Source organism: Amblyomma americanum, chromosome 6, assembly GCF_052857255.1.
Source record: "Amblyomma americanum isolate KBUSLIRL-KWMA chromosome 6, ASM5285725v1, whole genome shotgun sequence".
Lineage (NCBI taxonomy): Eukaryota > Metazoa > Arthropoda > Arachnida > Ixodida > Ixodidae > Amblyomma > Amblyomma americanum.
This window is the reverse complement of record NC_135502.1, coordinates 114,752,203-114,776,978: the sequence shown is the minus strand read 5'-3', so window position 1 is coordinate 114,776,978 and position 24,776 is coordinate 114,752,203. Positions and strand designations below refer to the sequence as shown.

General features: G+C 47.6%; 1 protein-coding gene across 3 annotated transcripts in view; it reads right to left on the bottom strand.

Annotated features, from left to right (window-relative positions):
• Positions 1-24,776, bottom strand: part of LOC144094938 (CRISP/Allergen/PR-1-like) — a 67,128-nt gene that overhangs the window by 19,976 nt on the left and 22,376 nt on the right. Inside the window, exons 2-5 of one of the 3 annotated variants that reach the window (XM_077628805.1) lie at positions 15,874-16,026; positions 12,919-13,138; positions 4,364-4,451; positions 1,637-1,806 (exon numbers count right to left, since the gene is read on the bottom strand). In XM_077628805.1, coding sequence (XP_077484931.1) covers positions 1,637-1,806; positions 4,364-4,451; positions 12,919-13,138; positions 15,874-16,026 — 631 coding nt within the window. Of the gene's footprint in view, positions 1-1,636; positions 1,807-4,363; positions 4,452-12,918; positions 13,197-15,873; positions 16,027-24,776 lie in introns of those variants that run through there. The other 2 variants (XM_077628806.1, XM_077628807.1) reach the window with 2 other exon arrangements.

Here is a 24,776-nt window from a genome sequence, read left to right as displayed (position 1 = left end):
TAGGTTAATAAACTTTATGTCGAACACCGACAACAAACCGCGCGTGGCCTTCATGAAAAGTTATGTTCTGGATACCGCGACGATTGAGTGTACCTTCCGTCGCCGCCATCAACATGCAGAACACGTAATGCCCCGCCCACAGCGCGACAACCCAAAGATTATACGAGAACTTAGCTCTTAGAAGCAAACTTCAGTTTCCGTTTTTCGCTTGCCGACTATCTCATTTAACTTTATTTACTCTTTCAATGAGGACAGAAATTTCTTCTACAGGCACAGCACCAAGCTCTTCATTTTAACTAACGTTAATCACTGGAAAATAAATTGTTCAGGATGACAAACCACCGAGATAGAATTTAAGTGGCTTTTGACCACACAATTGCTACACTAAATCGCCGAAAAAAGTCAGTATTTCATTCGTCGAAAATTATATTTGCCGAAAAAAACAACAACCGAATCTTGAGCTCTGAAATAGGAACCGAAAAAGGTCCGCCGAATTTTCAAAAAATAAAAACCGAAAAGTCCAACCCCTAGTTATGAGGGAGGGTTTAAGTGCACGCGGGAATCAAAGCACGTGTACTTCTTTTTATAGAGGACGACAGGGTAGGAGTGGGCGAGGCATTCGTATTTGTGGTTTAGTGTGCAGGGACATCTGCGTTCTTCTGGTGAACATTTTGAGCATATTCTTGCGTCCAGTGTATCTGGATGAGTTTATTTACATTCGCATTAAGAGCATGCATTTCATGCATAATGCCTATAGCGTCTTCACAACTCTTTTAATTTGTTTAATAGCCTAAAAGAGTTCCCTAGTCGTCACGCAGGATTTTCATGCTTTTAATACGAAAATAAAGAAACGAATCCAGATACATTGAAAATAAGAATATAATCATAATGCATAATGTTCCCCAGAGGTACGCAAATGTCCTCAGACTCCTTACACACCAAGCCCCTAATACGAATACTTTGCCTGATTCCTATACTCCACCCCAGTAGCTCCTCGCAGCAATACCAAAGCTGCGATGAGTACACAGGCAACGTAATGTAGTGCCAGTATAAAATTAGCATGCGGGCGTATGGGAAATTCTTCAAAGTACGCATGCGTCAAACACTATTTCAGTATTGAGCCTTAACATACGCTCGCGTTACATCCGCTATTAACGCGATTGCGTTAAAGGCCCCTTTCTCCAGAAACTCCGGTGTCGGCGTTGACGGCGTTGTGAGCGAAAAGTCACGAGCATGGCTTTGGTAGGTGGGCCACCAGGGTCACGTGTCCTTGTTGCATCATCACAACCTGTCCACCGGATAGTGAGCAAACTGTCGATCGTGGCAGGTGTCTGTTAAACTAATGATTGATTACTCGAAAGTTAGGTGGGCGGATGAGATCAAGAAGTTTTCGGGGATACGGTGACCGCAGCTAGCAAAAGACGTAGTTAATTGCAGAGACTTGAGAGAGGACTTTGCCCTGCAGTGCATGCGCGTAGTCAGGCTGATGATGAGGATCACTTGGGAAGAGCAACCTGGGTCGCACAACGCCCAACGCTGCGAGGAGCACCTGGCATCGCAGGGCAGTGGCGCATCGCTGCACCACTGCGCCAGGAGGGGAATGAGGACTCCCGGGGATCTGTGAATGTGTGCGTACCTGGGTGAAAGTGCCGTAATACTGCCGGTAGACGTAGGGCGATATGGCTGCCGGCGGGAACTGCTTGATGCCTTCGTACCAGTAGGCGATAGTGGACCTCCAGTAGACCGGGGGCGTCGCCTGGGAGCGGATCTTGTAGTTGCAGATGTTCTGGCCCACGGTGAAGCTCTCTGGTGGAACGAACGACAACGCGCGAAGAAGCTGCAACGTCCCTTAATTAAGTCAGGGTTGAGAGTACATCTAGCGCGTTGGCAAACGCGCGAGGTGACTTCTTGTCGTAGAAACTCGCAAGCTTATCGGTGTGGTTTATCCGCAGACAGAACAAACCTCCATTCTTCTCGTCATCTTCCAGAATGAAGAAGCGACTGAGGTGTACAGTAACATGAAGTTCGAATCATCTAACGAAAGTATTGTAGCGATAGCTACATTACGCTAGCACTTCGAGCCTTCAGCGTGGCCGCCCTTGAGCTCCGTGGTGGCACCGTGGCTGATCACGTGGTTGGTCACGTGGTGCGGAGCAGCTGCCGGCGGCGCGGTGCGCCGGCGAATCCGAGGGGGGGGGGAGAGTGAATTCACGTCCAGGGACGAAGATGAAGGAACGCTCAGAGAAACGGAGCGGCGAGAAACTGACTTTGTAATTCGGCTGAGCGAGTTCCACTCGGCCAGATGTAGCTATCGCGTCACTCCAGGTTTAGCCATAGCTAAACCGCAGCCATTTTTATAAGCGCAAAATGAGCGAACAATTTTCGCGCAAGCTTTTTTCGTGTCATCTTTTAGTTCGCGAAACTCTCGCAAATCTTAAGCATTTCTGTTGTTTGAATGGTGTCACAGTATAGAAATAATCGGTTGGAACAAGATATTTCCACCGACAGGGAGATGGTAGTCAGGTTCTGCCACATGTACACTCACGGACGGACTAATATGGACCACGCTCAAGCGTTCCAACTCTTCCCTAGCGTTACGTAAAGGAAATAGAAAGCTTAGCGGCGTTTAAGCGCAAGCGCACATGAGGCATTTGTTGCAAAATGACGGAGTGCACTTACGACCACTTACGTGCTTTGAAGGCGATAGCATAGTCTTTTTAATTTATATTACTTTTCCTTCCTTTCTGATGACACACCTACCATTGGCATATAATCGTAAAGAAATGAATATACTATAGCTCACCTTTATTTGCCCAGATACATAATCTCATGCAATAGATATGTCGGGAACGTTTTATTGCCTATAGGTTGTGTGCTCGCATCGCAATCTGAAGGTCCTTAGTTCAAATTAACCCCCTCATATGGAAGAAATTTTACTTTTCTTTGCATGTGATGTCAAAAGGTCACGTGAGTTTCGGTACAAATATCCCTGAGGAAACGCCGGGCTCCGTTGCTGATGAGCCATATAAAGCTTTCGCCTTACAAGTGTCAAACGTTCAATAATTTTCGCTCGGTAATGCTTTAGAAGAGTTGGACCAGCAAAGCCTGGTCCATATTGTTTTGCCTTCGACTGTTCTTCTGAAGCAAATTGCAGCAAGTTTTTTTTTACTTCAGTTTTATCTGAATTTATGTTTTACGAGTCTTAGCCTTCTTTGCTACAGCCTTGTGTTGTTTTAAACGCTTGGGTTTTGTGTAACATCCGAGTTTCTTCAGAATAATTTTCATCTGTGACTGGCGATTGTTCAAGATACTGGGATACTGGCTTGGCTGACTCCGTGCTTTGTTTTCTGTTTAACTTAATTGATAAATGCCAAGATGAACACGGCCTGAAGGAGTTCAATATAAGCGATAAAACCCGCACCAATTATGCAAAATTTTTTAAAATTACAAGGCTAAACTTCGCCTGTCAAGACACATCTTTATGACAACAGGGTTCGTATTCCTTGCACGAAGAACCGATAGTCTGCATTGTAGAAAACCCAAAACTATATATAGGCCATGTTATTTTGAATCTTTGCTATACTACATATTGCCATAACATTTCGTTTTCTATCACCGCCCGCACCCTGCCTAATTTCCTGACAGCCGCGCAGGGGAGTTATCTTTTCAGTGTTTACTACACTTGACTACATTATTAACGAGGGATTGAGATAGCGCGCGCGGCCGACTATTCAGCGTTTAGGACTGCCGGCGAGTATTTAAGAGCCTTTATTGGAAAGTAAAGTGCGATAGATGGCCATGACCATTATGGTCCCGACAGCCGCCGCCTAGTATACATACGAACTGCTATCACCGCTACGAAGATTGTGGGTTCGCAAACCTAGTTTTCTGCCTGTTGTCAACTCTACGTGACATATAGTGCAAAGTGCGGGACACCGATTCCCTTGGTGCGCAAACATCCTGGAATCCGCGATCCGAGCCAAGTTCGTAAGCCAGTTTAAACTCCGAATGACCACTAGAGCTGAAGAATGCGTATGGTCTCTAGCCCTAGAAGCACCGCACGACTGAAAAATCAACGACGACAATGACCCCCTGTGACGACCAGACGTGCGAACCCTCGCGAGGGATCGCCTTCGCGAGGGCGGTCTCACCCTCGTCAGTTCCTAGCCTCAAGCACGCGCATCGGGTGGTGGTAAGCGCTCGTCGGCGCAGAAAAATCGGTGAAGGAAGAGTGAGAGATCAGATCTATGTGACTGACAAACTAAAGTTAACATATCTTTTGCTCCACCCACGGCCACAGTGCGTCTTTTTAGATTACGGATTGATGGCGACGGACGGCTTTCATGGTGACGCCGCCACTCACCGACGCGCCTGCAGTCTGCGCAGTCCATTTTGGCCGAGCACATGCTGGCCAGCTTCTGGGCGATGGTCGCCAGCTCGTCGTTCCACTCCTGGGCAGGCGGAGAAGGAACGCCGGAATAAATGCTGAAGTAGTACATAGCCATATGGTTTTTACGCAAGCGACCAAGGGCTAAGCAACAGTTTTGGATTAAAGGAAGCTTAGAGAAGCTGTTTTGCTCAGAGGCAGGAAAGGAAACAATAGAAGAACGAGATGAACATCAGCGCTTGAAGACTACAGTATGACGAGTAAGATAATTACGGACTGTGCTTCTAGAACTCGCACAACGCGGAGGAGAGGTGCGCCTGTGTATGTCCGCGCTGGTGCACCTCGTAATCAATCAGGCATTTTTAACGCGCCAGTGTTAGGTCCCGTTAAGTAGAAAATCCGGATTGGTCGGAAAGGTGTACGTCACACGTGGAGAAGCCGATTTAAAACTGATTAAACATTAGAAAACTGGCAATTAGAAGCTCAAAACGTGACTCGAAAGTTAGAACTAATAATTGGAGTAATCAGTCGAGAACTGAAACCGTGACCCTTGGATTGCGACTGAGACACATTAACACTAGGTGGTGGTGGTGGTAGTGGTTTCATTAAAATAATAGTAAAAAGGAAGGAAAAGATTGTTTGCTAGCCCCGGGATCTGCCATCGATACTGAAGCACCTGAGCTGGGGCAGCGGAAATAAAGGACAGCAGGCAGAATGGAGAAATGAAATGAAAGAGGTGAGGGGACAGGAATAGAGGGTAGGGGGAGAAGTAGTATGTACAAACTATTTACACAATACGAAATGTGTCCAGGTTGTGCGCGTGAGTAGTTCATTTTAGAGGAATTAAATCACACACGCGCACAGCACTGTGTTGGTTACAACTGGAGTGGGGCGTCCAGTTATTAATCGTTCAAGGTAGAACTCGCGGAGCGTTAGGTCACTGCGTGTAACTACCTGGTGGAGAACAGACGGGACGTCAAGCCCGTGTGTTCGAGGAATGCACAGAGGCTCACCAAAGTTCGCCCACGAGTGCGAGCACTGCCCTGCGGCCACAATAGCGTCTTGATGGAGTCTGGTGGTATGCCCTGCGCCCTATAGGCCGCGAGCATATCGCGACGAGCATCGGCGAACGCGGAACAGCGAAGGAGCAGGTGTTCTAGTGTTTCCACTGCACCGCATCCGTCACACACATCACTCGTCGCGATTCTGTGACGCACACCGTCGTTCCCCGGGCCACACGCAGCCAATGCGCGCGCGGAGGCCCTCAAGCCCATTAGTACGGCTTGGTTAAAGCGGGGCTTTATATGCATGCCGTGTGGCCTTCCACGTACTGATTGTGAGTTTGAAAGAGGAAGGTGTCCGTAGACAAGAACAACTGCTGACGGGACCCATTAACTTTGTCGCGTCTTACTTTGGTGGATGAATTCATCTCGGATGAAAAATGAAGCCGCTGAAAGCGAACGTGCGAGGCAGGCAATTCTGGCCAGAACTACTGGGTGGTTCAACGATGATAACGGCGACACGTTCCTGCTGCTGCTGCTGGTCCTACTGGCGAGGCTATCTGCTGGCCGCTGAAGATACAATGTTACACGGGCTGTAGACACTAAGCAACATTTCACAGATCCGTGCATACGAAGCCGGGGCTTCCCTTTCCTTGAGCTGGAGAGAGTAGACCTAGTGCTGGTTCCGTCAAGTCTGGCTATTGGGTATCCCACCCACCTGCGCTGAACAATGAAATCTGGGCCCTATTAGGAATTGATGCCAGCTGGTATTAGGATTGGCGCCAGCAGGTCTCGAGGATTGCCACCAAGGCAGAATCTCTCGCCAGTTGGTCTGCGGGGTGCATTTACCGCGCTCGCCCGGTCGTTGCTGCGTAGGACAAGCGGGGAGCAGGGTTCTGCGAAAATTCCTTTAAGGATTTTCGCAACTTTGGCGCCACTCCATGATAGCTCTGCTTGCAGCGGCCCACGACTGAAGTAGCGAGGGTCCCGTGGAACAGCCTTAATGAATTCGTCGGTTTCCTTGCGCTCACGGCAGCGACGGTGAAGCTGACATCTGGCCGCGTGCGCCGCACGCAGAACGTTCTTCTGCATGTTGCTGCTTCGTTCCGTCAGAGGGCACAAAACAAAGGGCTATTAAGCAGTAACGATAGGCTGGGATTGCTCAAGAAATGCACGAAGATTCAGGCACGCCTGCTGCGCAACTTTTCACCTTCTCGAGCTGCTTAGCGAGTTCCGAGAATTGTGTGCATGTAACACGGCGCGCGGATCGTTCAGTTGGTGGCGTTCCGCGTGTGTAATGCCGCGTTCAGACTACAGTCGCAACCGCCGTAAACGTCGTACATATCGCATTCTGCGCAACTGCTGTAACTTCCTTTTACGCAACTAAAAACCGCCGATGTTCACACGAGCCCTTCGGTAAGATACGTTGGTTACGACCGGCCAATCAGCGCTCTCGGAAAACTGCTCTCCGCATTTTTCAACATGGCGCCGGTTAGCAGGCGGGTGTTAGCGGAGGTCGAGGCACTTCAAGCTCAAAATGAGCTCATCATCGTGTATGCCCTTGACCAACGCAGACGGCGGCGTCGTAGAAGAATGCGGGTGCGGCAAATCTTCCTTGATAGAGCCGTAGTCGGAGTCTTCCACAATCTTTTTGCGAAGCTGAGGACTGGCGACACTGCGCTGTTCTACAACTTCGTGCGGATGTCACCGCAGCAGTTCGACTTCCTCTAAAGCCTTGTGAGACCACTTATTGAAGTGCAACAAACGCCACTGCGAGAATCTTTATCATCTGCTGAGCGTTTGGCTATAACGCTAAGGTAAGCATTATCTGGGCGTTTCTGCGTCCTTTTCTCTGCTTCAGATGATAGACGCGGATGCAAGCGAGCTGCGCGGAGGGCTGTTGGCGAAATCTGTTGTTTTTTTTTTGCAGAGAGAAAGCTGTTGTGTCATGTATAATAAGAGGATTTATCTTCTAGTCACAGCGATGGGCATATTTTAAAGACAGTTTCAAAGGCTCCGAAGCCCGTATCAAGTGCATATTTAGATATCCGGGGGGGGGTGGGGGGGGGGGGGGGGGGGGGGGGGGGGGGGGGGGGGGGGGGCTTGCAATGCACTCTTGATGTAGCGAATTCACGCGGCTTTTCTACTTTCTTAAGGCTTTATGTATAGCATTTAGATTTCGCTACGCGAATTAGTGCGTAAAGTAAAGGCTTTTGCACAGGTGGGCCCTCATTTTTTTTTGGTCAGAAGTAACATTGTCCTTTATCATGCCTCTTGCTCACAGCGTAGTCTATGAAAATGAACTGGTGCCACTTGACAAAAGCACATTTTGCAGAGCAGCTGTCAACTGTTGTCTGCATGCAATGTTTTAGACAAAGCCAGCAAAAACCTATGTTGTCTATTATATTCCAGGTTCTTGGCAAGCGGAAACAGTTACCAGTCCCTGGCATACAGCTTCAGGGTTGGGGAAATCAACTATCTTGCACCTGGTTCCTCAAGTCTGCATTGCCATATGCAAGGTCCTAAAACCAAGGGTCCTGAGGCGGCTAGACCATAGGAAACTGAATTCCATTGCTGATGAGTTCATGTGGAGATGGAACTTTCCAAATTGTGTCGGTGCTATCGACGGCAAACACATTCATTTGGATGCACCGGCAAACTCTGGTTCCGTGTATTTTAACTATAAGCGCAGCTTCAGTATGAACCTCATGGCATCCTGCGACGCGGGCTACAGGTTTACAACAATTTACATAGGGGCTGCTGGTAGTGAAAGTGATGGTGGTGTTTTTTCGTCGTGCGGGCTTGGAGAAGTCGTTGAAAATGCACACGATACATTCCCATCCCCTGCGGCCCTGCCCAATGGTGGCCCTGTGCTCCCCTTTGTGATGGTAGGAGACGATGCATTTCCCTTAAAAGTGAACCTGATGAAGCCGTACCCTGGTATCCAACCACCAAACACGCCAAGAAGAGTGTACAACTACAGGCTCTCCCGGAGCACGACGCTGCATCGAGAATGCATTTGGAATTTTGTGTGCCCGATGGAGGGTCCTGCGGAACCGCATGAGTCTGCTGTCAAGGAATGCGGTTGCAGTCTCAGGTGCTTGTGTTTTTCTGCACAATTACTTAATGCAGGAGGGGAGGCTGCCAGGTGGCTATTGTCCACCACAGTTTGGAGAGAGCACAAACAGTGCAGGTGTACTTATTCCAGGTGAATGGAGGAACAGCACAGAGCCCTTGCCACAGATGATTAGGCAAGGCTCTAATGCTTACTCTAGGAGAGCATCTGAAGTAAGAGACAGCTTTGCTACCTATTTTCATGGTCCGGGTTTTGTGAGTTGGCAATGGGTGTAAACGCAGAATTTACGTTGGAACTAATATTTCTCTGTGGCATTCTGTTCAAGTGACAGACACCTTGACATAATGATTTGCTTTGACTGTCTGCTTTACTTTTGCTGACTGGATTGTATAAGTGCAGAGATATCAGTAATGTTTTGCAAACACAAGTGTTGTTTTCATAGTACTTTATTTTGTTGGCAAATGACATTTGCACTGCATGCAATTTTCATGACATTGTTCAGTAACTTGATGCAATAATAAAAAATTATAATTTATTTCAGTAATGTTTCTTACGAGTCCAAAGACATTGCACAAGGAGAGGCAGTGTGAACACTTGTTTAATATATTAGAAATACAATACAAAGAAAGAAGATGATTAATATATTAGAAAAAACAATACAATACAAAGAAGCAAGAGCAAACAAAACAAACTAGAGCAAGAAGCGAAAATAAATAAATTGAAAGAATGGGAAACAGGCAGAAAATATTTAATAACTAAATGTTTTCTCGGGCTGTTTCGGTTATGGTTTCAACAGCTGAACGACGGCTGTGACATCAAGGACGCATTCATGTCACGTGAGACATGGAAGAACTGTGGTAGTGTCACTGCTTTCTTCATTTTAAGTAACACCGACTCATATGCAAGCCTCCTCAAGAGTTGGAATTTAAAAAAAAATGAACAAGCAGCAATTATATCAGAGGCTCACGTGTATGGTTCTACAACTATAGAGAAAGGGCACTGCACAAATCACATTGCGAAACGCCTAGGAACAGCCCTTCGGCAACTGAGACTCCACTTCTACGTGGAGAAAAAGCTAAAGGACCCAACAATACAGAAGAGAATGTGTAACCTGCAGGTATCTACTCAGAATTTCAATATCTTTGATGCAAGTTTACAAAGGGTTGATACAACAGTAATGAGCCCCAGGAAAATAACGATACAAATGATCATAATTTTTTTTCATACTACAAAATTTTATGAGCAAATTTTGGTTAGTTATTTGGATTCTACAGTTACCAAGCTGCAAAATGAGCTAATGCTCCTCATTCTCAGTAAAAAATTTCTATGCAAAAGCATGTGCGCAAGAAGCCTTTGTTTTATGCTTGGTAGCAGCTGAGCAAAAAGTATGCATGCTACAAAAAAAAAGAACTAATTAGTTTTCTGAAGAAAGCAGAAAAAATAGTATAAGCACACAAAGTTTCGTTGTTCTGGGTCAATTAAAAAAATTTTGTTTCGAGTAGCATCTCCCCTTAAACACTTCACCAACACTGTTCCCACTTCGAGTTATTGATCAAATCACTCTCGCCCTACCATAAGCTTGCCGCCCCAGTTAGCGCCGTTGGTAGAGCGACTGCTCCGGTGAAGCGGTGGTCCTGGGTTCAAACGCCGAACCAGGACGCAGTTATCTTCAACTGCGAAGTTTCTGTGGAAGCTGTATATTTCTGCTCTGTAGCCGTATGGATGCCAATGAGTAATTACTCCCTTATTGCAGTTTTTGCATGTTTCACATGACCTGAACACGTATCTGGCTTTACAGCATATGATTCAGCTGTTGAAGCCGAAATCAAAATGATATGAGAAACCAGAGTGGAAGCTTGGGCGAGTTGGTGATGGTTCACTTACCACATAGCGCTAAACAGACACGGACGCAGGGAGGCAAACAGGACGAGCGCCCGTCCTGTTCGCCTCCCTGCGTCCATGTCTGTTTAGCGCTATGTGGCAAGTGATATGAGAAACGATTTCACCAGTTATTCGCCACTCTCAGGGTATGCTGCCTCAATTAACAAACTGTGAATTTGCAGCTTAAGCTGCTCTTTTCTGCGGCCATCCACCCTGCCGAGAAGGCTTTCTAAGCTCAAAAGAAAATGCTCGTCGTCGTCACGGACATGGTAGCCGTCGTCAAGTCATTCAGCCTCTGCCGGTTCGCTTGCAGAGTTGACGTCATTATTTCGTCAAGGTCTGTCCTCTTTCTTTTCGCGCGCTTGCCGAAGTTTTTGCCTGGCGCAGACGTTTCACTTGAGGCAGGCTGGCCACTTGGGGCAGGCTGAAAGTGTGTTTCATTACTGGGCTCCATCGGTGCGGAAGCAGACACTGAAGTGGACAACCCTTCCGTCTCATCAGGCAGAGCAAGCTCCTCCTCAGTGCTGTCTATATAAAATGAGCGGCATAAGCCTTCAACAGAAGCAGCCGAGTCAGCGGCTGGATCAAGCGACTGCGCATGAACTGCAGCCTCATCTCTTTTCGCCAGGCTGTGGATGATATGGGAAAAAAACATAAGATGCTTATATGCACACATAAACTCAAGCATAATTAACAACACAAAGAGAATAGCGCATGTAAGGTTGTGTCACACAGGGCTGTTTATAAGCTTCCTGTTAACACGCGACAAGTCAATGATGCCCCATTGTATGGGCTGGTTTTAGCTTCTAAATATTTTCTGCTCCCGGTGGCCTTTTTGTGACTGTAGAATGGAGCAGAAACGCAAGCCATGTGCTCTGGAATGAAGTAGGTTGTGGTGAAAAAAATCAGTTGTGTCCCACTGATTGTTCTTACTTCAGGAAGTGAGGAAGTCAAGTACTACGTACATGTCAAGCATGCTATTAAAACAGATCGCCTGTAAAGTGCCAATGCCGAAATTCAGAGTACAAAGGATGTACTGTGGGCTACAGATTTTTTTTTTCACCAGGGGGCCAGTTAGTCTACGCAAAAATGTAGGTACACCAAGCGTGGTTTTATTTCTTTCTTCATCGAAATATGACGGCTGCAGCCAAATATATCAACCCATGCTTTGCAGTAAAACACCACAGCCACCGAGTACCAAAAGAACTAGCAATTGGCTTTTACCTTCGACGTTGTATTGCGTCGGCTAGGAACATTAGATTTGGCATCAATGTCCATCCTTTCTCGACATCCGCTGCGCCACTGCCGGACTTCGTTTATACTTTCCTGAGGCGGAGGAACTTCTGCCTCAGGTAGCTCCACCGATGCTGTAGCACTGGCACTGCATTGAACATAGAAAAAGAACGTGTTTACATATTACACATTGCACATATTTTTCTGAAAAATGCGTTCGTCTAAAGAAAGCTCACTGCTGCCATATTATGCTGATCTCATTTTTACAGCCCAACAGGAGGTATATGAAAATTTGTGCGCACTGCCGTAAAAGTGAGCTATGAACGTTCATTTCAGCCTACCAGCTCGAGTTCGGCAAGCTAAGATCAAAAACAAAGGGGGTCACTTCATCGCTGATAAAAGACAAATCGATAGCATAGCCTGTCGCTATATACCCTCGTGCCATTGAGACCCATAGTGTGACCCACTCCCATAGACAACCTTGCACGTGTTGGTTTACAGTGCGGCTCCCAGTCGACGGCTGGAGCAAGTTGCGACTAGCAATTATGCGCTACAACTCACGTAGATTTCAACGCAATCAATCACCACTTGTGCGCTAATTCCGGGGCCCACAATTTTTGCCCTAGAAATCACCGCTTCCCCACGTGTGACAGCGAAACAACACCGGGAAAACGCCTCGACGGGAACCGCACCGCCGACAATATTGTCAACGCTCGCCCAGCGCCGTAATCGCACTTTTCTAGACGAGGGAAAGCATTTGACTGTTGCGAGTTTGTCCGCAGATGGAAAAAAACGAAAAGCACTTACCGCTTTGGTTCAGTGCGCTTGCTATTTCGAGCCAGGCGTCGTGTTGTAGCTGCTTATCCCTGTATGTTTTTAGTCGCTGGTCGTACAGAAGCGACCTCTGCCGCACTTCTTCTATCAGCAGCTCATCTGATAATATAGAAATACCTTCCGCACTGTTCATGATGAAGCTGCGGGCAGACCACACGGTGACAACACGAGCGAGCCGAGACAATGTGGCAGTGTCGGCATGTGTCGGAAGGAGACGAGCGTCGCTTTGAGCGCAAAATTTGAAAAGACCGGAAGCCCCGTGACCGGAAAATAAAAACCGAAACTGATGTGCGCATTGGCCGAGCAGTAACAGTTGTATCTGTGCTTGTCGTAAAAGTCGCGGGTCTACCGACATTTACGTCCGCGCTGGCAGCAGACTTTGTGTAGTTTACGCTCAATGCAGCACTCGTCTGAGCACACTCACTGCGTTTTTTGCGTTTACGCTTACGATCCTTACCAACGATCCGTGCGTAGCGTACGTAGTCTGAACGCGGCTTAACCCTCACCAGGTGCATCATGTTGGCGGCGGCGGGGAGTCCGCTGGCGCCCTCCGCTCCAGAGGCGAGCCGGTCGCGGTACGCGTTGTGCTGGTCCAGGATGAGCTGTCGGTCGGCCTCGGAGAGCCCGTGGCGCAGCGGACGGCACGAGGACGGCGGCCGGAGGCACTGCGTGTGCCGCCGGCTGTAGCGCCGGTACAGGTCCGGACACGCCGCCGCGTCCACGTCGCTGCGCACACGGCCCCGCGGGGAAGCGTTGTCACGCGCCAGGAAAACAAGACCGGTCGCTGCGCAAAGAACCGGGATGCGAACGCAATATGCACAGCAGAGACCTTCTCTTGCTCGAAGCAAGTCTGTGCTGTGCGTGCCGAATTGAAGGCTCAGCTCTGAAAAAGCCCCCAGTGTAGTTACACAGTTTGTTGCCATGTGCCAACTAACACGAAAACAAATTATTTCGTGGCGAGCCACATGGCTCTTGGCCGAGGCAGTATGGCGTGGACAGCGGTGGCGACCGGCGACACTAAGCGGGGAGGACATTCAATCTGCCCTCGTTCTTTCTCTATTAATAAGAAATAACACTGAAGAGCATCGCTACACGTTTGACAATTGCCCTATGAATGAGCTAAGCATCAGCCACAGAAACACAACCAGTGAGATGGAGCCCAAAGAGGTATAGCACTTTCGTCCAGCGTGCACTGCATGCATGACGACGGCATGCAGGCTGCAGCGCGAGTGAGATACCAGTAAATGCCCATGCATGGGCAAGCGCGCTGTAGACATGAAGCTCGAAGACAAATGATTTAGGTGCAACAGTGGCGGTGTCGGCCTTTTCTTTGGCTTTTGTTCTTTCTCGCTCCCTTTACCAACAAAGTCGCTGAAAGCCACCCCACGAAGCAACACACATGGCGAAGAAGCAATCGCCACCTTAGAGGTTTTTTGAGCAGTTTATCTTCGTCATTTTTGTGTGTGGAGGAATGCGAACCTTAATTACGCGTGATGGGTTTGGTTTTATGGTTAATAGAGGTTTAACGTCCCAAGGCGACTCAGGCTATGAGAGACGCCGTAGTGGAGGGCTCCGGAAATTTCGACCACCTGGGGTTCTTTACCGCGCACTGACATATCGCACAGTACACGGACTTCTAGAATTTAGCCTCCATCGAAATAATTCGACCGCCACGGCCGGGATCTAACCAGCGTCTTTCGGGTCAGCAGCCGTGTGCCATAACCACTGAGCCACCGCGGCGCCACTAATTACTAGTGAGTTAAGAAAGATCAATGATTAAAGCTTCGCTTGAAATACTCCTGCCCTGTGTAGCACTTGGTCTGCCGAACTGTACAGGTGCCCTTTTCAGAGCTCAAATAACAAGCCGTCAAGTCAGGCCGTCGGCCAGGTACTGACTTTTAGCGCTTGGAGTATACTTGACCCAGGATACAGCCAGCAGCAGCAAAACTTTCTAAACTAAAAACTTACTCGAGAAAGGCTGTAGGAGTACGTGCTGTTTGCTTCAGGAATGGTATGCGAGGAGAGAGTATACTTGCAAGACTCACACGCGAGTGCACATATGCGCAAAAATAAACTGCCATATAGTTGCTAGAGACGACCCTCCTTCCCACGTGTAGGGTAGCATACCGGGCGCTGCCAAGTTAACCTCCCTGCCTTTCCGTCTTTCTCTCTTTCTCTCTCCTTTAAAAGGTAGCCTACCATCGTTTTCCGCACATGGTTTTCGATTCTCGCGGAAACACCAAAAGCTAGCCTACCGTTATCATTTTGGGCGAAAGCGGACCATTTTACCGGGAAATTTTTGATGAACATCTCATTTGATGTCATAATAACGGCCATAAACGAGGATCCCAGTTTAAGACAATGCACGAGGCCTGCTTATGCTGCCAGGATGTCGACAGGCTGAACACGAAAGCTGCGCTTGCGTAAATCATCCGAATTCATTCAGTTGACTTAGGCTGTTATCAGCTGCCACAAAATGGCAAGTGATGAGATTCCTGGGGAGAAATCGACAGTACGAAATGAAGTCAAATGACGTCAACTGGCAGCGAGATAATTGTATTCAATAATACCTTATGGTTGCGCACTGAAAGTTTCCCAGCCTTTATTTTAATTTGTTTTCTCTGCATTTTGACTGCGCTATCTCTCGACACATTACTGTAGGTTTGGCCCCGCGGCTACAAACCAACCAAAGCTTTTTCACGTTGCTCTGTTAGCACGATTTAAAGTGCAAAGTATTAAAGAAATGTCTAGCAGAACCGACTTTTAGCGTATGGCATGACCGCAACTGTTGCCGTTCTTCCCTCCTTTATCATTTCTAAATCATCACCTGCTAACATTACACAAATAATATTACATGCAGGGATCAATATCTAGGAAGCAACTTAAACCCGGTTACGAACTGTGCTCCTTCTCGGGCAGGAGAGCGGCAGCGGGCTGCAAATGCACCAAATTTTGGGCAAGATCACGGCCAGAGTTTCACCAGACAGTTTGACGTTGCATGATGTCTTGCTATTGCAAGTACTGCAGTGTGAGTTGCCCGGGTTCGAACCCGACCGCGGCGGCTGCGTTTTTATGGAGGCAAAACGCTAAAGCGCCCGTGTGCTGTGCGATGTCAGTGCACGTTAAAGATCCCCAGGTGGTCGAAATTATTCCGGAGCCCTCCACTACGACACCTCTTTCTTCCTTTCTTCTTTCACTCCCTCCTTTATCCCTTCCCTTACGGTGCGGTTCAGGTGTCCAACGATATATGAGACAGATACTGCGCCATTTCCTTTCCCCCAAAACCTATTAATAATAATAAAAAAGTGTGAGTGGCGTCTTCCGAGAGAAGCCTTCACTGTGGCCCGGCTTTGCAGTAACATTCATACACCCTTCAGCGAAGGGAAGAGAACCGCAGAGACCCGAATGAGCACTGCAACAGCAACACCGCACAGTGCACGCGCGTCGGCGGGGAGGCGCACCCGTCGGGGCTGCTGGGCAGCAGGAGCGAGGCCAGGTAGGACGCGTCAGCCGCGTCCGCCGTGAGCCAGGCGGTAGACGACAGGTAAAGCCACGCCGCTGCCCACGCCGCCATAGGGGTGCACGGAGGCCGGTCACCACTGCCCACACGCCTGCTAAGAGAGAGAGAGAGCCGTCGGCATGCTTAGTCTCTAAATATGCTTTCTTGCGTGGTCAAGTATCTAGCCTTTGAGTTATGAGCTGAAAGTTAGGCCTTCAAATTTCCCGAGCTCCCCGGAACGAGACGGATGGTAAGCACCGCTGAACATTGCTCAAAAGCGCCTTTAATAAGAATGGAAACTAAGCTTCCATAATAATATAATCTCAGAATGGCTTTTTTATCCGACATGCAAAGCGCACCGTTCACGAGACAAATGAAATGGGGCTTCTGCAAGCTTCTCTGACTTCAGCATGGAATACCCCCACTAGCGAGTCGCCTGTTCCTTGCAGTCTGCCTGGGCCACTTGTGTGTACTTGGCGTTCGCGTGGTGAAAACGTAAAGTGCTTGTCTGCCTTGCAATAGCAGATGAAAATGCCTATCAGAGTGTCTCCCGCTTGACCAGTTAAACGGCTGAATTTTCGGGCCAGCTCATTAACACAAAACATGCATAGTCACGGCTTACGAATGTAGAATGAAAAATGGCTGAGCACTGGCCACCGTTGTTAGGAAATAATCCAAAGAACGTCGCAAAGTTCCATGAGGCATTCTCACTGTCAACGCCGTGGTTAGCAGCGGAGCTAGCTAATACCTTGAAGGCTAGAATATTTACAAGCACTCTTAGCCAACGAAAACAGGCCAAGTTGGAAGAGAGCCAAGCATTATTAAGGAGAGACCCAGGGCAGATGCCAAATACAACGCTTGGCTGGGATCGCAAACAACAAGCGTCCTGCCTTCTTGCATGCCTATTTGCCGTCCGAGCAACTACCAGGTTTCACAGGACAACCTTCAAAAGCAGCGCCGGCCGAATCTTTATCGTTTGCAGTTTGGAAAAAAAAAAGTACTCCCCAAAAGTGTACTCCGTTGTCAGCGCAAACACATCAAGGCGCAAGACTAATGGCACCCGAGGAAGGCAGGAAAGTGCTGGCGTCGCCCACTGGTTTGTTCAGAGAATACTCATCCAGCTATTCGCGCGCACGAACAGTATCCGTGGAACATGGTTTGGTTTATGGGGGTTTAACGTCCTAAAGCTACTGAGGCTATGAGAGACGCCGTAGTGAAGGGCTCCGGAAATTTCGACCACCTGGGGTTCTTTAACGTGCACTGACCTCGCACTGTACACGGGCCTCTAGAATTTCGCCTCCATCGAAATTCGACCGCCGCGGCCGGGATCGAACTCGCGTCTTTCGGGTCAGCAGCCGAGCGCCATAACCACTCAGCCACCACGGCGGCTCACGTATTCGTGGAACAGTCCTCGGCGAAGAAGTTAAGAAAAAGCGTAAGGTCGGTTCAATGCTTATAGCATCACTGGAAATTTATGGCAGCCATATAACGCAAAGCATTTGTTCGGATTCCCCGGGTTCGAACCCGACCGCGGCGGCTGCGTTTTTATGGAGGAAAAACGCTAAGGCGCCCGTGTGCTGTGCGATGTCAGTGCACGTTAAAGATCCCCAGGTGGTCGAAATTATTCCGGAGCCCTCCACTACGGCACCTCTTCTTCCTTTCTTCTTTCACTCCCTCCTTTATCCCTTCCCTTACGGCGTGGTTCAGGTGTCCAAAGATATATGAGACAAATACTGCGCCATTTACTTTCCCCCAAAACCAATTATTATTATTATTATTATTATTATTATTATTATTATTATTATTATTATTAATATTATTATTATTATTATTATTATTATTATTATTATTATTATTATTATTATTAACTTTCGCGACCTCAGTAAATTAAGCTAGTGCCTAAGCCTCACTACTCATTAAAGTAATGCTTTTGATGTGATTCGTATGAAAGCTTGATGCTACTCGTACACCTTGCACTATCTGAGCACTGCTGAACCACTTTCTTGCAGCGCTTTCCTCAGTGTTAGGATAGGGATCTTTTTCTTTTGGTATTAGTTTCGTACCAAATTCATTAAACTCAATAAGTCCAAAATTTTCGGTAGTTTGAACAGCACTCTACGGTTGGAGGGAGCGAAGAAAACATCCTATTCACTTATTGTGATCGACTGGCACACCCTGACGGTGTGTTTACGCGTGAGAGATAAGCGAACTTCTTTGTGGCATTGTACTACATCAGATACACCATATCAGCGCCTTGCTAGCTGTCCGCCTTGGGTTACTGCCAGCGAGATGTTATGAACAGGCTTGGTTGCGAAACAAAGGATTGCAGCATGTGGTGTATGCACGAAAGTATCTTGATGCGAATTGCCAGAGTTTATCCGACGTCCGTGTCTATATCACAGATGCCAAATAAATACCTGATTTGGCTGTACGACTGGAATTGTGCAACTACGTCATTCAAAAGGGACATATTGCAGTCTGCAGCAGGTCGACAAGTCTTTGGCTGGGCTAGTAACGAGACATTACGACATTGTGCCGCTGATCAAACAAAAACACAGAAATAAGATGCCGAAGCGCAAACTAACAACATACATTTTATGTGCGAACGAAAGGCGCCGGGGGATTGGGACGCCACTCAAGAAGGCACAGATTGAAAAAAACGAACAGTACACAAACATCGCCGGCAACGAAGAAGCTGACGACCTCGCGACCGCTGCACAGCAACTACCTGCCAGCGATCTGCCCCTTGCGCTGGAGGAAGTGCGTGCGGCCATTCACGCCCATCTCCGAAAGCAGCATCCCGACCCACGCATCGCCGGAGGTGCGCGCATCGACAGTATCACCGGCTGTCGCGCACTTACGCGGTCGCAACGAGTAATGATCCTCCGCGCGCGCATTGGCTGCGTGTGGCCCGGGGAACGACGGGAGCGTCACGGAATCGCGACGAGTGATGTGCGTGACGAATGCGGTGCAGTGGAAACACTAGAACACCTGCTCCTTCGCTGTTCCGCGTTCGCCGATGCTCGTCGCGATATGCTTGCGCCTTATACGGCGCTGGGCATACTACGAGATTCCATCAGGACGCTATTGTGGCCGCAGGGCAGTGCGCGCACTCGTGAGCGAACCTTGGTGAGCCTCTGTGCATTCCTCGAACACACGGACTTGACGTCCCGTCTGTTCTCCACCAGGTAGTTACACGCAGTGACCGAACGCTCCGCGAGTTCTACCTTGAACGATTAATAACTGGACGCCCCACTCCCGTTGTACTCAACACAGTGCTGTGCACGTGTGTTTTAATTCCTCCAACATGAACTAATCACGCGCACAACCTGGACACATTTCTTACTGTGTAAATAGTTTGTATATATTACCTCTCCCCCTGTCCCCTCTTCCTGTCCCCTCACCTCTTTCATTTCATTTCTCCATTCCGCCTGCTATAATTTATTTCCGCTGCCCCAGCTCAGGTGCTTCAGTATCGAAGGCAGATGCCGGGGCTAGCAAAAATCTTTTCCTTCCTTTTTACTATTATTTTAATAAAAAAGCCACTACCACCACTACACAAACTCAAGTGAAAACTAATATGGAATCAACCTAAGCATGAAGTACCGAGAGCTATTCTCACCTGAGCACCGCGGACGAGGACGGGGACAACAGGACAACCAGACAGTGTTGACAAAAATGAAAATCATACAAAGAAATGACAACAAGCAAACCTATATACCATTTTTTCCAGCACTTTGTCAAGAGGGGACGCATGAACGGCAATTTAGACACAGTGACAGCTGCCTTGTCTGCTAATGACCAGCTCATCTCAGCATAGCCTACAACATGTTATAGCATCCGAGTCCGGTTACAATCCCACTAATGTGGTCAGTAACTAAAGCAGTTTATAAATTAATTATTGGTTTCTGTCTCCGCTCAAGCGTCCCTGAGACTTTTATGTGCGATTGTACATTGTCCATACAGGACACTGTGTCAGTGTCGGTTTAAATCTGCTGCAGAAGAATGACGATTTGGCCTAGTCCGGGGTAGTAAATCTTGAAAACAAAATTCAGCGTACACGGACAAAGGACAAAGGAAAGGAAAGCTTAGTTGTGCCGTCGCGCAAATAAGCTTTTGTTGTTTGATCTATGGTCTATGGCGTTTAACGTCCCAAAACGACTCAGGCTAGGAGGGATGCCGTAGTGGAGGGCTCAGAATAATTTCGATCACCTGGGGCTCTTTAATTTGCACTGACATCGCACACCACACGGGCCTCTAGCATTTCGCCAGCATCGACATGCGACCGCCGCGGTCAGGATCGAACCCGCGAACACACAGAAAATTGGCGCATGTGCGCAAGTCACGCAAGGCATACAGGGCAGGAAAAACCTGCAAAACAAACAAAAACAAGAAATAACGAAACCAATATAGCCACAGTCACGCCACCTCCAAAAGTGACACATCACGAATTATCTAAAAAAGGCTATCTCTTTCTTATAGAATAAGATAGGCGGTTAGCTATAACATGCATACACGGTGTTTCACCTAGGACTTTGCAAAATTTTAAAAAATAGTCTTTTTGAGTTAGAAGACTGCTTTTTTCGGCATCGTCAATGATGTAGTACATCGGAATACAACTAAGACGTGTTAACTAGCAGGCTGGTTAACTAATATCGAATTATTAACTTCCTTACTATTACAGTTAGACTGAGAGGTACGTGTGTAGCACACCGTAAGTTTTATCCATATTAGTTTTTAGAATTTCTTCGCGGCCGGGATCGCATTGGTCAATGCATCTATTTTTGGGCCCCGGAAGCTTCCCAAACACTGAGAATTTGATATTTCGGCTGGCAGCCCTACACCGCGCTAATAAAGTACTAGGTGGAACATATTGATGAACTGTAACTGAACTCGCAAGTACGCGCGTAGCCAACGTGAAATGTGTGTTTTGTAGCGATAGCTACATTGCGGTAGCACATCGAGCCTTCAGCGTGGCGGCGCCGTGGCGGTGGCGGCGCCGCCACCGCCACGTGGCCTTGTGGTTGGTCACGTGACCAGCCGCGTGGTGCGGAGCAGCTGCTGCAATTCAACTGATCAAGTTCCACTCGGCCAGCTGTAGCTATCGCGTGACTCCAGGTTTAACCAGAGCTAAACCACAGCCATTTTTTTGTTTTGATTGTTTGCTTGTTTTCATGCCTTTGTGTAGTATATCTCAAGTTTCGCCACTAAACCCTCAGCTGAAAGGCAGCACCTGTGCTTTCCTGTCGCTCCCGTCCTGGTCGTTTCGCATTGCTCACAAATATCAACCTAAGCGTGTCATTTATGCGTACAAAGCAACGAGGCGCTAGAGACAAAAATGACTTTTATAGCGCGGCTCTCATGCGCCCGTTCGTGGGTTGAGCCTCGTCGTTGTCGCCGTCGGTGTAACCGAGAGCGAGGAAGAGGGGCAGGAGAGGGAGTGCGCTCCCTTTGAGACCGGTCGTGCCGAGCAAACGAAAGTACTGCCGCTCGCTCATAGATGGCCCCAGAGTGTTATGCTTATGCCGCATAAGATGTATGATAGATTAGGATTCTGGGGAAAGGAAGTGGCGCAGTATCTGTCTCACATATCGTTGGACACCTGAACCACGCCGTAAGCGAAGGGATAAAGGAGGGAGTGAAAGAAAGAAAGAAAGAAAGAAGGAAAGAAAGAAAGAAAGAAAGAGCGGCCGCATTGGAGGGCTCCGGAATAATTTCGACCACCTGGGGATCTTGAACGTGCACTGACATCGCACAGCACACGGGCGCCTTAGCGTTTTGCCTCCATAAAAACGCAGCCGCCGCTGTCGGGTTCGAACCCGGGAACTCAGAATGAGCATAGATGAACGTGGTTCCAGAAGTCTAGGTAGTGACCACAAACCTATGAAGCTGAGTTTCAGAAGAGAAACCAATGTAGGACTGAAGCGAGATGAACAATTAGAGGGGAATTTTTACTCAAAAGAGCAATTGGAAGCATCAGCCAAACAAATTGAGAAAGTAATATTTGAGTATAATGAAACAGAATGGACTTATACCAAATTAACTCGATTACTTGAGATAGGTCTAGCTTAGGTGCGAGTCAAGCCAAAAGGAGAAGACGCAAATCCAAGAGTTAATGGGATGAGGCGGTAAAGGAGGCGATAGAGACACGACAGGAAGCGTCCAAGGAACACAGATATTCCAAGGAGGGGAACCAGAAGCTGAAGTAGACAGAAAATGGGATACCTCCGTAAGGTCTAGAAGGGAAGAATCCTGTTTGATTAATGAGAAAATTACAAGAAAGGGTGCACAATGGATGTCAAATGTAAATAAAAAGGATATAAATGCAGCTCAGAAATTCTGGAACCATCTAAATACAATGAGTAATAAGACAAGGCTAGAGAAAAGGTTTATAGTTACAGATCAGGGTATTCGCCTAGAAGGGGATGAAGGAATGAAATACATAGGAACAAGGATGAAAGAAAAATTTAAAGAAAGAAATGTTGCACATAATTCATCGAAGGAGGATAGACCGGTTACTGCAATTGCTTCACTTGAGCAAGGACAGTGGGAACGGCAGAGAAGGTTCCTAGTGGCACGTCGACAGGACCGGATGGTATTCCGATTATGCTAATAAATAAGCTAGGACCAAAATCCAAGCAAACATTAATACATGTAGTGAACAAAATGAGAGTGGATGGTAAAGCCCCCGATGAATGGCGATTAAGGACAATGAACATGATATATAAGGGAAAGAGGGACAAAGCTGACATAAGTAACTACCGTCCTATAATAGTGACATCTGTGGCTTACAGGGTGGTTATGCAGATTATGAAGGACAGACTGCAGGCTTGGATGCAGAACGAGGTGGTGCTAGGTGAGCTAAAAAAAATGGGTTCTGGAAACAAAGGAGGTTGGAGGACAATCTGTTTTCATGGCCGCAGTGTATAGAGATTGTTGAAAAGGAACGCAGGCCCCTGCGGCTAGCATTTTTGGATATTAGGGGAGCCTACGACGACGTTATTCAAGAGTATATGTGGGACATACTGGGCACATTGGATGTGGAAGATGGTGTAATTAATCTTTTATAAAATGTACATAAAGGTAACAGATCGAGTGCTTATAAAATTAAAAAAAATGTATCAGGGACTATAGAGATACAGCGGGGGCTTAGGCAAGGATGTCCTCTGTCTCCTTTGTTGTTCTTGTTGTACCTGCATGGGTTGGAGACCAAACTAGAGAGGAGCGGACTAGGCTTCAACCTTTCTTTTTCAAGCAAGGAGAATGGATTAAACAGTCATTACCGGGACTAATGTACGCCGATGATATAGTGCTAATGGCTGACAAAAAGGAAGATTTGCATAAGTTGATAGACATTTGTGTTGCAGAGAGAGATAGATTAGTTTTCAAGTTTAGTAAGGAAAAATATGCAGTCATGATATTCAATGATGAGGGCGGCGAGCATAGAATACAGGAGTTCGTGCTAAACGTAGTGTAGGAGTGCAAGTATCTTGGGGTGTGGATAAATAACGGTGCTGAGTATCTGACAGAGCATGAAAAATATGGAATGAATAAAGCTAGTAGGAATGCAGCTGTCATGAAAAATAGGGCACTGTGGAATTACAATAGGAGTGAAGTGGTAAGAGGGATCTGGAAAGGGGTGATGGTTCTTAGCCTGACTTTAGGCAATGAGGTCCTGTGCATGAGACCAGACGCTAAAGCAAGGTTAGTAATCAAACAACGCGGCGTAGGGAGGCTAGCTTTGGGAGCACATGGCAATACACCAAATCAGGTGGTCCAGGGTGATATGGGATGGGCTTCGTTCGAGAGCAGTGACGCTAGCAGTAAGATAGCATTTGAGGAGCGATTGAGAAAAATTGAGGAAAAGCAGTGGGCTAGGAAAGTGTTCAGGTACCTGTACACAAGGAATGTTGACACGAAATGGAGAAAGCGAACTAGAAAATTGACAAGCAAATATCTGGACAGCAATAAGGTGACAAATCAGCAATTATCGGTTAAGAAAAAGGTGAAAGAAACAGAGAGAGCTCTGTTGAAAACAGGGATGCTGACGAAATCGGCACTTGGAACATGCAGGATCTTTAAGCAGGAAATTGCCAAATAATATATGTATGATAATTGTAGGGGAAGCTCTTTTTTGTTTGAGGCCGGACGGGAGTTTTGCGGAGTAAGACATAGGGTGTCAGGTACCACGAGATAGACACGTTTGGCGGAGAGGAGGAGGAAACGGCTGAACGCTTGATACTTTTCTGTAAAGGGCTTCACTCTACAGTGGAAAGCAGCGAGGCTGATTTATCCAAAGCATTGGGGTTTAAGGACAGTGAAGGAAAAGAATATTTGAAGCGGGTGGAATTAAACAAGCGAATGTTATCTGATTGGTGGCTAAAATCAAGACAAGAGTAAACTTTCACAAGTCATGGCTAGATGGCTTGAACCACCGCCTGATTTAATGGGTTCAGCTCCGTCCGTCCGTCCGTCCATTCGTCCACCCGTCCGTCCGTACATCCATCCATCGTAAAGCCCCTCAATTAACTATTGCGCAGTTAGTGCGCCGTCGTTTATCTCCACTGCATGCGCAGAGGTAGATTGCTAGGGTAGGGGAGGTTTGCCTGCGGCGACACACACACCAACGCGCTGCCTCCTCGCTGTCGCGCCACGCGCCGCTCCGTTGGACGGTGCTGTGAAATGTGCTGCATGCGACAGGTTGTCTGCGTTGGCCACCCCACTCCCAGCGTTGTCTTCCTAGTATAAACCGTCTGCTCATGAACCATGCATTGGTGCAGCAGGTACAGCTTTTCTCCAACCATTTCTCCCAACACAAAACCACCTTCATGACAATAAAAGACCGGAGTAGGATTGTTAATTAGT